The 15,512-nt window shown below is 43.5% G+C and overlaps 1 protein-coding gene across 1 annotated transcript in view; it reads right to left on the minus strand.

Moving 5' to 3' along the window:
* Positions 1 to 371: 371 nt before the first annotated feature.
* Positions 372 to 15,512, minus strand: part of WNT3A (Wnt family member 3A) — a 92,671-nt gene continuing 77,530 nt past the window's right edge. Inside the window, exons 3-4 of the mRNA XM_031960370.1 lie at positions 6,508 to 6,773; positions 372 to 2,830 (exon numbers count right to left, since the gene is read on the minus strand). Coding sequence (XP_031816230.1) covers positions 2,351 to 2,830; positions 6,508 to 6,773 — 746 coding nt within the window. The 3' untranslated portion in view covers positions 372 to 2,350. The remainder of the gene's footprint in view (positions 2,831 to 6,507; positions 6,774 to 15,512) is intronic.

The raw sequence follows: 15,512 nt of genomic DNA on the forward strand, positions 1-15,512 counted from the left end.
GGGCAGGGAAAGTGGAAAGACTTTGAAGAAGGACAAGGAAGAGTTCTAGGTAGCCATGGAACAAGTGGGCATAGGGTCCTCAGGGCTGGGGTACAGAGAAAGTTAGAATAAAAGAAACAATTCCCTCAACCCTATCTGGTAGCCACTCGTGGGTCATATTTCTTTTGGGGGGAAACTAGGAATGATTAAGGAGGGCCTGTGCCAACTCTAGGGGTTCAATTTCTTTTTGTTTTTAGAATGACAGGGACAGGGGCAGCTACATGGTAGAGTGGATAAAGCACTGGTTCTGAAGTCAGGAGGACCTGAGTTCAAATGTGACCGCAGACACTTAACACTTCCTAGCTGTGTGACCCTAGGCAAGTCACTTCACCTCAATTGCCGCAGCAAAAATAAAATAAAATAAAAGAAGAAAGAGAAGGACATAGAATCATCTCTTAGCTCTTGGGGGTGGTCAGTAAGAATCTAAGATGTCAGAATTCCACATCCCAGAAAGACCTAACAGAAATCTTGCTCTGATGGGCACGTTCCAACCTTGGAACTCAATCCTGCCCTGTTCCTGCCCCAGTGAATACAGAGGAAACTTCCTTCTACCTCCCCAAATGGCAAACAGATCATGGAAGGCATCAAGTGGGCACACATGTGCATGTGAATTTACACACACTGTGTGTTCTGGTGAGAACGGATGGAGATGTAGTTTTATGAGCCAGCTGGCATGACTCCTTGTCCAGCTGAGGATGAACATCAGTCTCTAGATTCATGGTGATGCTGTGAATTAGTCTGAATGTGATCGAAAGCTTGTGGTTTCTTCCGGTAACCCCAGCGCAAGCCTGGGGTTGATTGGGATCCCAGCTGGTCCACACGGCTGTTAAGTATTGTTGTGGGCAATGACAGCATCTCAGAGATAGCATCTTAGGGCTTTGAGGTGCCTCAGAGGCTATCTGGTCCAGCAGTGACTCTAATGGACATTTTCTTTACAATATCCCCAACAAGCGACCCCCCAGCTGTGGTTTCAGGACATCCAGTGTTCCTCCCATCTCTTCAAAAGACACAAGTTGATATCTTCATCCCAGCTCAACCCTCTTGCCTGATCATAGAGTACCAGAGCTGGAAAAGACATTCTAAGCCATTTAGCTCATATCTGAAAAGGACTGCCCTCTCTGACACGTAGTCATGGACTGGAGACTTCCACTGAGGTAGGCCATTCCCCTTTTGGATAGTTCTAACAATTAGAAAGCTTTCTCTTATATCGAGGTGAAATCTGCCTTTCTTGCAACTCTCCTCTCCATACTCCCTCTTCTGTCCTCCTGTCCCCTTGTCCTCCTAATTCTGACCACTGGGGAAAAGCAGAACAAGTTGGAAAGGGCTGTGACTGGAGACAGACCTTGGGCAGAAACAGCTTTCTGACCATCCCTCTGTGTGCCCATCCGTACAGAACTGGAATCCTCTTCCTGAACCCCCGGGGGACTTTGATCACATCAGAGATGGCGAGAATAAGAGAATAGGGCAAGCTGCTTCTCCGGGAAAGTCCCCACGGATCCTGTTCCTTACCTATTGGTCGTTTATCCCTACAGTAGACTAGTCCATCAAGACCTCTGCCTTCTTTCTTTCTTCCAGCTCCCAAAGAAAGTGAGGCAGTTGTGATAGAAGGGAACAGATGCTGGATTCTGAATGAGAGGGCCCAGGTTCAGGTCCCGACTTCTACTGCTTATTAGCTGTGTGACTTAAAGCAAGTCACTTCCTTTTTTTCTGGCCGCGGTCTCCTCCTCTGTAAAATGAGGGGGTTGGTCTGGATAGTCTCTCAGGTTCCTTCCAGTTCTAAATCCTATGATCCTACTTTTTCCTATGAAGGATCCTATAATATCAGGACCTCATGTTGTGTAACTTTATACTCTTCAGTGTGACATCACCTCTCAGTGCTTGAGGCAGCTCCCTCAGACAATAAGCCGCGGATGAGTTGCTGATCTGCACCGGTGGAGGGGCGTTTCCACACCGGGACCCAGGCGGGACACCCCACCCCCACCCATCCCCACCCCCAACAACAACACCACTTTCCGGAGTGCCCTCATGCCCGGTTTGATAAGACAGAGAGTGCGGCCCCACAAAGCAGCTGTTTGACAGAGTCCGAAGCCCTGGGTTTGAATCCCAGCTCTGTCCCTTACTACCTGTGTGAGCCTCCCCTCTTTGGGCCTCAAGTTTCCTCTTCTGCAAAATGAGGTTGTTGGACTAAATGACGTCAGAGGTCCCCGTCCAGCTCTAAAGCTACGACCTCTTTCTCCGCGGGGCCCTGGGTGGGGAGGGGCGGGAGGGAGGACCAGAAGCGCCCCTCCCCTGCTCCCGCGCCAGGCCAGCTCTATTTGCACGTGTGGACGTCGTAGACCCGGGTGCACTCCTGACAGCTGACGTAGCAACACCAGTGAAAGACGCAGTGGCACTTTTCGCGGCGCTTCTCCGTCCTGGTGTTGTGGCCGCGGCCACAGCACAGGAGGTCGCAGCCGTCGATGCCGTGCGAGGTGACGTTGCACGCGCGGTCCCTGGTGCCGAAGGAGCCCGTCTCCGGGTTGGGTTCGCAGAAGTTGGGCGAGCTCTCGTAGTAGACCAGGTCCCGGTCTGTGGGGGCCTTGAAGTAATTGTAGCGGGGCCGCAGGGTCTCCACCCAGCCCCGGGACTCCCGGTGCTTCTCCACCACCATCTCCGAGGCGCTGTCGTATTTGTCCTTCAGGTAGTCGCCCACGGCGCGGAAGTCGGGCTGGGACCACCAGCAGGTCTTCACCTCGCAGCTGCCCGACAGCCCGTGGCATTTGCACTTCAGGTGCATGTGGTCGATGATGGCCTGCAAGCGGAGGAAGGGAGGACGTCAGCGGCAGCCGAGCTGGGGGGTGGGGTGGGTGGGGGGCCTGGGTCTGCGGGTGTTAGTGGGGGGGGTAGGGTGAGTGTGGCGGGGGGAGCGGAAAAGACCAGGATGTTGGGACCGCGCGACAGGACGACAGATTTCAAGCTGAGGTCCGGAGGAAAGTGATTTGTGACTTCGCAATAGTAAATAAAAGAGCGAGAATTTGGGGCAGCTAGGTGGTGTAGGGGATAGAGCACCAGCCCTGAAGTCTGGAGGACCTGAGTTCTAATCTGACTTCAGACACTTCACACTTCCCAGCTGTGTGACCCTGGGTGAGTCACTTAATCCCAATTGCCTCAGGAAAAAAAAAAGTTGTTTTTTTTAAAGTGAGGATTTGACCTCTCACACACTCTTGGAGTGTGTCCCATATGTATAGGGAAAGTGGTCAATGGAATGATTAAAGGATGGCTGGTCTTGGGCCCAGAAGAGCTATCTTGGAATCCCGATCTATCACACTGGCTATATTTCCAGAGGCAAGGCTTTTTCCCAACCCTGGGTCTGTTTTCTCCTTTGTCAAAAAAAGGGGCTGCCAGCTAGAATGATCTGTTGAGTCCATTCCAGCTGCTATTCTATTATCCAGCTTTCCCTTCTTATTCTTTTTCTCTACTCCCTTGACTTTGTTCATGTTCTCTCTACTCTGCCTGATACTGTATTCTAGGGGTAGAGCTTCCTGACAGTGTAAACAATATTTGTTATGGCTGACCACAATCCTTGCTGTTTATTTTAAGCACTTTTCCTCTTCTTGGGGCCTGCAGGGACTTCGATCTACTCATTCTTCCATTCTATTGACTCATTCAACTCTGGCTACAGACATATTCAGGTTTTCCCTTTCTTTTCCTTGACCCTGATATTCCCTGAAGCTATAGCTGTATCCTCCTCCTGTTCGCTACTAAACTCTTAGAAAGTACTGTTTATACTTGCTGCCTCTCCATTTTTGACACTCACTCACCTTTCAGCCCCTTGCAATTTGTTCCCCTGTTCCCCTCCCCGAGACACCTCAGAATCACCTTTGACTCTTCCTTCTCTCACCACACAACAGCCTAGCTCTCATCACCATATACTGTTGCTTTTAGCCCTGAGGCATCTTCTAGATCATTCTCCTCCATCACTCCCTCTGGCTCCCTGAGTTTTGCAACAGTCTCCCAACAGCTTCCCTTTTCTCCTTTAGTATCTCTCCCTTTGGTCAATCCTGTACACAGCTGCCAGATAAATTTTTGTAAAGCACAATTCTTATTATATCTTTCTGATTATAAACTTTTTGGGGCTCTCAGCTGTCTAAAGGATAAAGTCTAAATTCCTTGGCATTCAAGGTCCCAATTTGGTTTTGATTAATACCTTTCCTTCATATACTCTATGATCCAGTCAAACTGGATAACTCATAGGGATCACAGATTTAAGAATTAGAAAGTATCTCAAAGACTGTCTGGTCGAATCCTCCTCTCCTCTCTGCTAGTCTCTCCCTTCCACCCCTCATTTTACAGATGAGATCTTGGGCATGTAATTTTATTTACCTCTATTTATCTATTTCAGTGACTCATTTATCAAGTAGACAGTGGGGATGATTAGACTCTAAGACCTCTATGGTGCCTTTCAGCTTTAACTCAATGACTTCATGAACCTATACTTGGATGTAGGATTGCTTCCCTTGAGCTGGTGCCTTATTTCACTTCATATACTTCATATATTTCCTTCATATACTCTATGACTCAGTAAAACTGGATAACTATCCAGGGATCACAGATTTAAGAGTTAAAAAGTACTTCAAAGGGTGTCTAATCCAATTCCCCTCTCCTCTGCTACCTCCCCCATTTTACAGATGAGCAAACTAAGACCCAGAGAATTGTCAGAAGTTATACAGATAATAAGTGGAAAAGTCCTACATACCCTTCACTTGCTGAGATATGACTATGACAGCATGGTAAAATATAATGAAGGCCATATTTGGAGTCAGAAGACCTGAGTTCCAATGTTGGCTCAGCCATTTGCTGATTAGTCCTATGATAGGAAAAGCACTTCAGCTCTATAAAATGTGAGCGGAGGAGAGTTAGATCCAGTCATTCCTAAGGTCCCATTTAATTATAAATCCTAAGATTACCTACTTGGCCCTTATTTTCCTCTTCTATGAAATTAGACTCAGCAGAATGGCTCATGCTGGGAAATCAGAGGACTAGAGTGGTGGTGGTAGGATCTCAATCCCAGCTCTGTCACTCATGGTATGATCTTGGGCAAATAATTTTCTCTACCTCCTAATTATCTATTTTAGTGACTCATTTATAAAGTAGAGAGTGGGTATGGTTAGACTCCCAAGACCACTCCAAGACTTCTATGGTGTCTTTCAGCTTTAATTCAATGACCTCATGAACCTACACTTGGATGTAAGATTGCTGCCCTTACAGGGTGCATTTTGACACTCCCTTACTGGATTATAGCTTCTGGACAGTGAGCTGGAGCCTTATTTCACTTTTCTGTGTTTCCCAGGGCCGGGCACAGTAATTTATATACAAACAGGTACTTAATAACTGTTGATTATTCCTGCTCTATTAAGACAGAGAGGACATGATACAGAATCTCCCTAGTCCAGCTTCCTCTGGGAAGTCTTCACTGGTGTCTTATTTCACTTCATATACTTCATATATTTCTTTCATATGCTCTATGATTCAGTCATACTGGATAACTCTCCAGGCAAGTCAAATAACCTCTCTGAGACTCAATTTGTCCATGAGGGAGTGGTAATTAATGAAGGGAGAGCCCAGAGGCAGGTTCCTCCAGAAGTCTGGGCTTGGGAGCAGTCCCAAAGCTAGTTAAATTCAAAGGAGAATTTCCTAAAGATAACTGGGGAGTGGAGGGTGGGACCACATTTTCTGAAATCTTTCCATCTCTCCTTTAGCTATGATTGACCCAGAAGTCATCCTTCTCTTTTACTTCACTGTCCTGCCTTCATTTCCCAACTCTTGGCTCAAGGGTCATGGGTCAGATTTAGGGGATTTATTAGTTTCGCATTAGGACATATAGAGTTTGTGTGGAAGGAGGGAAGCAGAGCATCCAGGTAGGGACTTGGAGTGCAGCCTCTGAGAGATTGACAGCCCCTAACCTAGACAGTGGAAATGGAAATGGAAATAAAGCCTAAGAGACTACCTCTCCATGTTCTTTCCCACTGAGCCATGGAAGCTCAGAGAATTAAATAAGGACCAAGAAGAAAGGGAAAAGAGTGGATTGTACTGTTCCTAAGGGTCTTAAGGAGGGTACCTGAAGTCTCTAGCTCTGGTGAGACTGAAGGGGTCAGATTAAGCAGAGACAGGAGAAATAGACAGAGGTGAAATAGGGAGAGAGAAGCAGATAAGGAAGACTGAAAGCAAATGGGAGGTAGGGAACTGAGAGAAGAAGGAATGGATGTGAGAGCATTGACGGGATTGAGAGACGTAGGACTAGGGAAAATGGTTTTGGAATTGGGAACTAATGAGAGGGGGTGAGGGTAGAGGTGGGAAGCCAGGAGGAGGAGATTCAGGAGGACAAAAGGGTGACTAAGGGAAAGGAGGAAAAGGTTAAGGTGAGGGAGGAAATAAAGGGGACTGAGAGGAGGAGGCTAACACAGGGGCCAAACTAAGGCCTCCACCTACCAGCCGCCCTGCCTCGTTGTTGTGACGGTTCATGGCTGAGCGGGCATCAGGTCGGTTCTCTCGGGCATCAGCGAACTCACGGGACACCATGCCGCCGAATTCCACGTCCTCGCTGCAGCCCCCCCACTTCCAGCCTTCACCTGGGGAGCCCTTGTGGCGGGTGTCACAGCCACAGAGGGCAGCTGAGCCCTCGGCACAGGAGCGGGTCACGGCGAAGGCCACACCAGCTGAGGCAATGGCGTGGACAAAGGCTGACTCCCTGGTGGCTGCGGAGGGGCAGAGAAAGACAAGGGAAGTTGGGCCAGGTTCAGGGTGAGGGGGGAGGACAGGGGTGTTTGTGAGAGGTGTGGGGGTCAGCTGGGGCACACCCACGGACCTATACGCTAAAGAATCAGACGATACAGATTTTAAATAAAGGCCGCCTTGCTTTCCATCTTTCCAAGCAGAGGATGCAATTTTAAGGGGATCTTTGAAAAGTCTTACAAAGGTACAAGAGAGGAACAGGAGGGTAAGAGTGTGAGTTCTCACCACACAAAAGTCCCCAATTGGTTCCTCTCCCCAGACCTGAGCAAAGTCCATGCGGGGCTCTATGTGAAATCTCCAGGCCCCCAGTAACGACTAGGTTTCTGGGAACCCAAACAGGATCACAGCTCTATCCAGCTTTTCACCTGGGCCAGGGCAGCCCCTTAGGCAGGGACAGGATTGCTGTCTTCAAGTATCTAAAGGGCTGTCATGTGGAAGAAAGATTAGATTATTCTGCTTGGCCCAGAGGGCAGAATGAGAAGGAATGGAGGGGAAGTTGCAAAAATGCAGACTTTGACTAATGTAAGGAAGAATTTCCTAACAATTAGAGTTGTCTCAGAGTGCAATGGGGGTAATGCATTCCCCTTTTACTGGAGGTCTTCAAATGAAGGCTGGAAGTCCACTTGTCAGGACTATAATATAGGAAGCCCCTGATTTGGGAATAATTTGGACTGAATGCCTCTGAAGTTCCCATCAATGCTGAGATTCTTACCCAGTCCTCTCCTTTGAACCATGTAACCCTGTCCCAGCTTAAAGGAGAGCTTCTTCTCCCACACAGGATCTTTGGGAGACCTTTAAGCTTGTTGGGGGACATTGATCCTAACTACAAGAAGAAGGTGCTTTTAAAGTTAAAACGTATTCAACCTTCCAAAACCACAAAGGCAGAGCTGACACTCGGAGAGTAGAGTGAACAGATAAGGGAGAAAATAGGTGATTTCATTTAGATTTGTAATCAGGTTAATTTCCATGAGGGCTCTCATGGACAAGACCATGCAGATTCTAACCTTACTTCCTCATTCATCCATCCTTTCTTTCGGTAAGTTCCTTCTGGTGTCTAAATTAATCTGTCATACAGAACTTAAAACTCTCCTGGTCCTCATGTGGATGATTAGTTGGCATCTCCTCTGTCCAAATCAGGGGCTGTTGACCACTCGAAGGTGGTATGCCAAGTCTTCACCCGGATGCCCACTTCACCTCAAACTTAACACATCCTAATCTGAAACAAATACCTTCTCTAAACTTCTCTGCTTTTGTTAAGGCTCCATCACATGGATTCGAAAATTCAGCCATCTGTGACTCTTCAGTCTCCTTTCCCATTGCATCCAACCAGTCAACCGATCTAAAGATAATAGATTTAGACCTGGAATGACCTCTAGAAACCATTCAGTTCAGTCTTCCCATTTTTACAGATGAAGAAACTGAGGCCCAGAGATATGAAGTGACATGGCCAGGATTGTGTATACTATGTGGCCAGGATTGTATATACTATGAGTTTCAGGTGGGATTTGACTCTAGGGTTTCCGAGTCCAGTCTCCCACTTCAGCTCATTAGTCTCCTGTTGCCTTTACCCCTACAACGTAGTAAGCATTTGCTTTTGCCTCTCCATTCCTGTTGCCGTGATTCTAGGATAAAGAACCTTAAGAGTGCTGCGAGATCCTCATAACTTGATTTCTCTTGGAATTCTCCTTTTTTTAACTCAACTTTTACAGGGCTTCTAGATCAATCTTTTTAATGCATGGGCTTAACCAAGCCATGCTTCTGCAAACAAAACAAAACAAAACAAAACAAAAAAACCCCAAACACATTCAGTGCTACTCCCTATTGTTTATAGGTTTTCATAAAAATGTTCTATTTGTGCCCCTGAAAATGTGGCATCAACCTGCCTTTCCAGACTAATTGCTCTTTTTCATGGACTGTAAGTTTCAGTCAAATTAGCTTCCTTCATCTTCTGTTCTCATTCAGTCCTATGCAGTGTTTGTCTACATACCTATAACCTTAAGGTGGGATCCATATCCATGTCCCTCTTTCTCCCATTTCCATTAACACCTCCAGTTCCAGCTCTCAAAATTTTGTTAAGGCTCCATCACTTTTCCTTTTCCTTCCACATTGCTTAGATGCTACTATCTTCAACAACTTTTTCTGACTTGAGTACTGACTCAGAGAATCATAGAAACCCTAATTTCAGCTCTGCAATTTCCACCTGGACTTGATGACTTCTAAAATCCTCTGAACACTAGGCCTATGATCCTAGGAAATCTATCTATCAATAGATTTTTTTCCTTCTTGAAATTTTTCCTGCCATTTTGTGGGGGTTACTACTTTGTACTTATCTGTCACATCTTACTTTGCAAAATATCAATGTACATCTCAAGAGACAGGGTAGGGAAGTATAATGAGTAGGGCTAGTCAAGGGAAAAATCAAGGCTCAAATTGGACTTTTGCCGTATGCTGTATGTTTGACCATAGGCAAGTCACAATCTGTCAATGGCTGAGGAAACTCTCTAAGTGACGGAGAAGATGCCAATCTGCAGATAGAGTAACTTTATCTGAAATTTCCTGTGTCAAAGAAATCATGTATCTAGTCACTCTATCTCCATAATATTTATGTATGTCCTGAAAGATAGTGAGGTGTAATATGAGTAGAAGGCTGTTAATCAAGCCTGTTAATATTATTCAATTTCTCTCTGACACTAACTGGTTGTGTGACTCTGGACAAGTAAGCACGTCAGCTTTCAGTGTTGCAGTCAATCTGATCAATCAAAAAGTATTTATCAAGTGTGTGCCAGTCACTGTGCTAGGTACGAAGGATTAAAAAAAAAATAAAACCCAGTTCCTGCGCTCAATAAGTGTACACTCTCTACTAGGAGGATATACTACATTCACAGATAAGTAGATGTATACAAAACAGAGAATGGTTGGAGGAGAAACATTAACAGTTGTGATAATCAGGAAATTGATCTCAGCTGTGAAGGGATCCCAAGCTTCCAAGAGTTCCTGATCTAGGACTAGATTTTGTAGAATGGATTAGAATTTGCCTTGGGTTCTACAGTGGCAGAGGGCATTTCCATACTAGGAGTTTCCTATCTTAGTGAAATCTGAACAACAACAAGAAGCATCTATACCATTTCTCTCATTAGATTATAAACTTTGAAGGCATGTTTGTCATCTTAGCCCTTTTGTTAAGTAACAGTTTGATGCACATAGCAAGCATGTTTTTGTTGGACTGAGCTAAGTTATGAAAGAATTCAGAACTTCAGAGTTGGAAGATACCTCAGAAGCCATTACTCCAACTCCTGAGAAAGCATATTCCCAATATCATTGATGAATGGTCACCTAGTCTAGTCTTGAGGACCTCTGGGGAGGGTAAGCAATTTTCATCATAAAAAGACAAATAATTTTATCCTTTAAGCCAAACTCTGCTGTTCACCAGCTTCCTCCTAAATTCTATTCTCAGTTACCGTGTCCTCTTTTAAGTCATTCCCTTCTCCGCCCCCTCCCCCCCAGACTAAAACATCCCCAATTCTTCCTTCTTTCCTAGTTTAGGTTAAATGTCTTCTGTAGAGTCACACAGTCAGTAATGTCTGAGATTGGATTTGAACTCAAATCCTCCTGACCAGGGTTGGTGCTTTATCCACTGTGCCACCTAGTTGTCCCAATCCCAGTTCTTTCAACTGGCTCTGATTTAGCCTGAACTCTAGGTTCTTCATAATGCTGGTTACTTTTCTCTGAATGCTTTGTAGTTTTATTTGAACTAAAATGTGATGCCCAGAGTAAAACACAAGATTCCAAATATATTCCAACCCGAGGAGAGACCAGTAGGACAATGAATTAGCTCTGTTTGGGGGACTTTCTGCCTCTCTTACTGTCCCCAAAGATCATCTTAGGCTTTTGTTGTGTTTTTGTTTTTGTGGGGGAAAGCTACCATTTGTACCATTTGTCCTCTTTGATGACTTATGTTAATCTTGTAGTTCACTAAAACCTCCAGATCTTTTTCAAACAAACTGCTAGCTAGCCATGCGTTCACCATCTCATATGTTCAAGGTTGAGTTTTTTTTAACCTAAATATAATATATTTATTTTATATTTATCCCTGTTAAGAGACAGTTTGATTACCAGAGAGAATTGTGTCCCTGGAGCCAGGAGGAGCTGGGTTCGAGTCTCTCTTCTGACATGACTGGCTGCCTGACACTAAACAATTTGACCTCTTCTTGCTCTAGGTAACTTTCAAAGTTACCTTTGAGTAAATTGTAGAGAAAGCACCTACTTATATTGGTGGAGGAACTTTTTTCACTAGGAGTTTGCTATACCAGTGAAATTATAGGTCTGGTCCCTCTACAAGCCACATTCTCGACTCCCTGAATTTTCTCAACAATGCCGTAGAAAACATCTTCACTCTGGAAGCTCAATCCAATTGTAGGCTTCCTACATTGGAAGTTCTCTGCTTTGACAGCTTTGCCCTTTCTGATTGGCTAATGTCTTTCAGGGAAAGCCCCCTCTTCAAGCCTTTTAAGGAAGATGCTGGGCTCCCTAAGTCTTCATTCATCTCTAGTCCAGTTCTTGGGACTATTTCTACTATAGTCCCAGAGTTGAGTACCTTCATCTTCCTTCCTCCTCCACTGCCCCTCCCCTTTTAGCTTCCTTTTACATGTTGTTTTACCCTATTAAAATAGAAGTTTCTTGAGTGCAAGAACTTTTTTTTTCTACTTGTATATACCTCCAGCGCTCAATGCCAGGCACATAGTAAACACTTAATAAATGCTTGTTGACTATTGACTTGGGTCCCTAAATTCCATCTTGGCTTGGTTCAATGTTCCAGCCTACTGAAATCTTTCTAGCTTTTGAACTTGTAACTCTGTGTGTGTGTGTGTGTGTGTGTGTGTGTATGTGTGTGTGGGGGCACGCTTCCTAACTTTTTGTCATTTATAATTATGATAAGTAGGGAATATATGCTTTTTATTAAAAATAAAATTGGTCCACAGCATCAGGCTGTTCTCAGGGGTGGATCCCTAGAGTACTATGTGAGAGACACCTCTTTCCAAGTTGACAATTGGTACCATTAATGATTATACTTGGGGTCCAGCCCTTCAACAGATTCCAAAACCAGTAAACACTATTATCACCAGCTCCTTTCTCTCTATCTTGTGTATAAGTACAGCTGGAGAGGCTTTTTCAAACACTTTTTTGGAATCTAGGCAAACTATGCCTATAGAATTTTCTAATCTACTAGTCAAAAAAAGAAACAAGGTCATTTTGGTGAGATCTTTTCTCTATGGAATCCTGAAGTCCTTTTCTAATCATTTATTTGTCCTAACTTTAAGTATATATTTTATAGTTTTGCCAAGTACTGATGTCAAGTTCCCTGATCTGTAGTCTGTAGCTCTCCTTTTTTTTTTTTTTTTTTTTTTTTTTAAATAGAAAAAGTATTGTCTTTCTCCAGCTCTGTGGCCCTGTGGCATGTGATCTTTCCAAAATCCCTGGCAGTGGGTTTGCTATCATATCTCTCAGTTCTTTCAATTCCCTAAGATGCCCATCCATCATCAGTTTGATCACTTGAATTTATCAAGGACAGTTAAGTGTTCTCTGATTATCTTTGTATTTATCCTAGGTTTTAGCTTCCTATTAACAATGTTTTTCTGTCTTTCTCAGGCCAAAGATAATTTTCTTTGGGAGAAAAATTAGAAATAAACTAAGAGTTGAAAAAGGTTAAACATCTCTCTTGTTTGTTATTTTTATTCCTCCCAGTCCCATCAAATGAGAAAATATTTGTTAGTTTTCCAAGTTTAGTACTCTATCCACTGTACCACTTAGCTGCCTAAGATAATATTTGTAAAGGGCTTAGCATAGTGCCTAGTACTTATTATGTACTTAATAAATGCATGTCTCCCCCTCCCCAGCAATAGTCCTATTTATTTTTTAATTCTTCCCCCCATTATTGCTTAAAAAAACAAACAAAAAACTCTTTCTTCTGGTCCATAGAGTTCTTCATTGGGCTTAGCTCTTCCTGAACTTTAGCAGTATTCTGTTAGATACATGCCATATTTGTGTATTCATCTCCTATTATTTGCCTTGCTTCTGTACATGCCTTTTAACATTTAAGCTGGTGGAATGATTCAATGCGTTTCCTGTGCATCAACATTAATTTCTTGAGACAATCCCACCCCTTCTTTCTCTTCATCAGAATTGTTTCACTTCACTTCTTCAGAATACCATTGTTGAAAACTTACAATCCTTTCTGGTCTGTCTTTCTCCTGCAGAATTTTAGGCCACAGAATCCTTCTTATCTTTTTTCTGACCCCTTTAAAATCTGTTTTCTTCAAATGTGATATAAATTGTAATATCAGACTTTGACAGACTTTCTAGCTTTTATCACAAATTCTGAAATGGAACAATTTCTTCCTCCCTTCCCTCCCAGCACTCAAGTATACATCAGTAACCAGTTTTTCTATAAATGCAAGCTATAGAATCAGTTAGTTCTTATTGTTTGATCTTACCTTTTAAGGATGAGTATGTCATTAAGACAGACCAAGCAATTATGAGCTACTTAAGCTTTTGATAGGGAGGATCCTTGGAAAAATGTCCATTAATAGGGAATAGCCAGTTATCTGGGCATCTTTTGGAATATTCCTGCCTCTCTGTCAGACATATAATCTATTTAGCAATATCTTAATCTATTTCCCCCTTCTGTCCAGGTGGTCTGTAGTAAACTCTTAGCATGGTTCAAAGGGAAAAAAAAATTGATTTGGACTAAAGAATTGGAATCTGAATTCTGGCTCTCCCATTTTATTTTTTTCATGACCTTGGGCATGCTTAGGGCCTCCATTTCCACAAAATGAGGAGGTAGGACAAGACGGCCTCTAGAGACATTTCCAGCTGCAATGCTACAGCTCACTCTATTTTTTTAGTCTTCTTATATTTTATACTCCTTCATAGGCTCTTGATGTTCCTCAGACAAATACTCCCTCTTCCATTTCTGGGCATTTTCACTCTCTGCTCCCAGTTTCTATGAAGCCCTAGCTGAAATTCCATCTTCCATGAGAAGCTTTTCCTGACGCCCTTTAATTCTAATGCCATCCCTCTGCTATTTCCAGTTTATCTCATTTATCCATAATTATTTGCATGTTGTTTTTCCCATTAAATTGGAAGCTTCTTGAGAACAGGACTGATTTTTTTCTTTTTTTCTTTTTTCCTTTGTACTTAGCACAGTGCCTTGCACATTGTAGGTACTTAAAACTGCTAGTGGACTGATTCACTTAATTATTGCCTCTCTCATCTTTGGCAAGTCAAATGAACCTTTTTGGGGCCTAAATTTCTGCATCCATTAAATGAGGGGTGTACATTAGATAACTTCTGGGGATCTCTCAGCCCCAGAAACTAAAATAGACTCTAAACTCTAAAACAGAAGGAAAGTTCTTCTTTGATATCATTCTGGGTTTCCCATCCCTTGGCAGGGATTAGCTGACTCAAAGACAGGAAGGGCAGGGGTGGGGAGATGGGACGAAGAGGAGGGTGGGGTAGGAGGGTGACAAAGGTAAACTTCACCTCTTTCCTAATTTTGCTGATGGGACAGACCTGGATGAAGAGCTCAGAATCATTCCCAGGCATTGCATAAGTCTAAAATCCAAACTAGCTCCAGGATTAGACAAAGACTATGCTTTACCCTTCACAGGGTTTAAAGGGAGAAAATATCAACTGTTTATTCAGGAGAAACATCTGCCCTCTGGGAAAGATTCCTGATTAAAATGTTGCCCATTGAACTTCCTAACACTTTGAGCTGTCACACAATGGAATGGGCTGCTTTGAAAGATAGTGAGTTCCCTGTTAGTACTGATACTCAAGGAGAGATTGAGCACTGAGATGATCAGGCTGCTAAATGGCAGTGGATAGAGTGCCAAGGCTGAAGTCAGGAAGATTCATCTTTCCAAATTCAAATCTGACTTCAGATACTTAGTAGCTGTGTGATCCTGGGCAAATCACTTAACCCTATTTACCTCAGTTTCCTCTTATGTAAAATAATTCTTTCCAGAGAAAGAAATGATAAACCATTCCAATGTCTATTCCAAGAAAATCCCAAATGAAGCCACAGAAAAGTCAGACATAATTAAAAATGATTGAACACCAATAATTAGGATGATCTATATAAACAGTTTTAGGTTCTTACCTAAGTGATCGCAGTGATCACAGAGCATATAGTTGAGTGCCCTAGGATTCTATTTACTATCATTGTGATTCTTCAGCATGTGTTCTCTCCCCTATTATAATGTAAACTCTTTGAGGGGAGGGGCTATGTCACTTTTATCTTTGTATCTCCAATCCCTATCGTAGCATTTAATAAATAGGTTTCCATTCAGTCATCATAAAGAAATCTAGTCCTCTAGTTGGGAGCTACTTACTATTTGGGGATGCCACAGAGGACATTAACTGTTTACAACTATATTGAATGAACTAGGAACTCCCTTCCATCCCTGTAGTTCTAGGTCTCCTGGGTACTATCTATAAGCTTATATTTTAGCAGTGGATATAAGACAGACGCAGGAAGTTTCATGGCACAATGGAAAAATACTGGCTCTGGAATCAGATGATCTAGTTTCAGCTGCTACTCCTGTCACTTACTGCTTCTATGAACCTGGGCAAGACATTTAATCTCTCTGGATCTCAATGTCCTCATTTGTAAAATGAGGAAGCTGTCGAGATTGGTGATCAAG

This window comes from Sarcophilus harrisii, chromosome 1 (genome assembly GCF_902635505.1).
Source record: "Sarcophilus harrisii chromosome 1, mSarHar1.11, whole genome shotgun sequence".
NCBI classification, from domain to species: domain Eukaryota; kingdom Metazoa; phylum Chordata; class Mammalia; order Dasyuromorphia; family Dasyuridae; genus Sarcophilus; species Sarcophilus harrisii.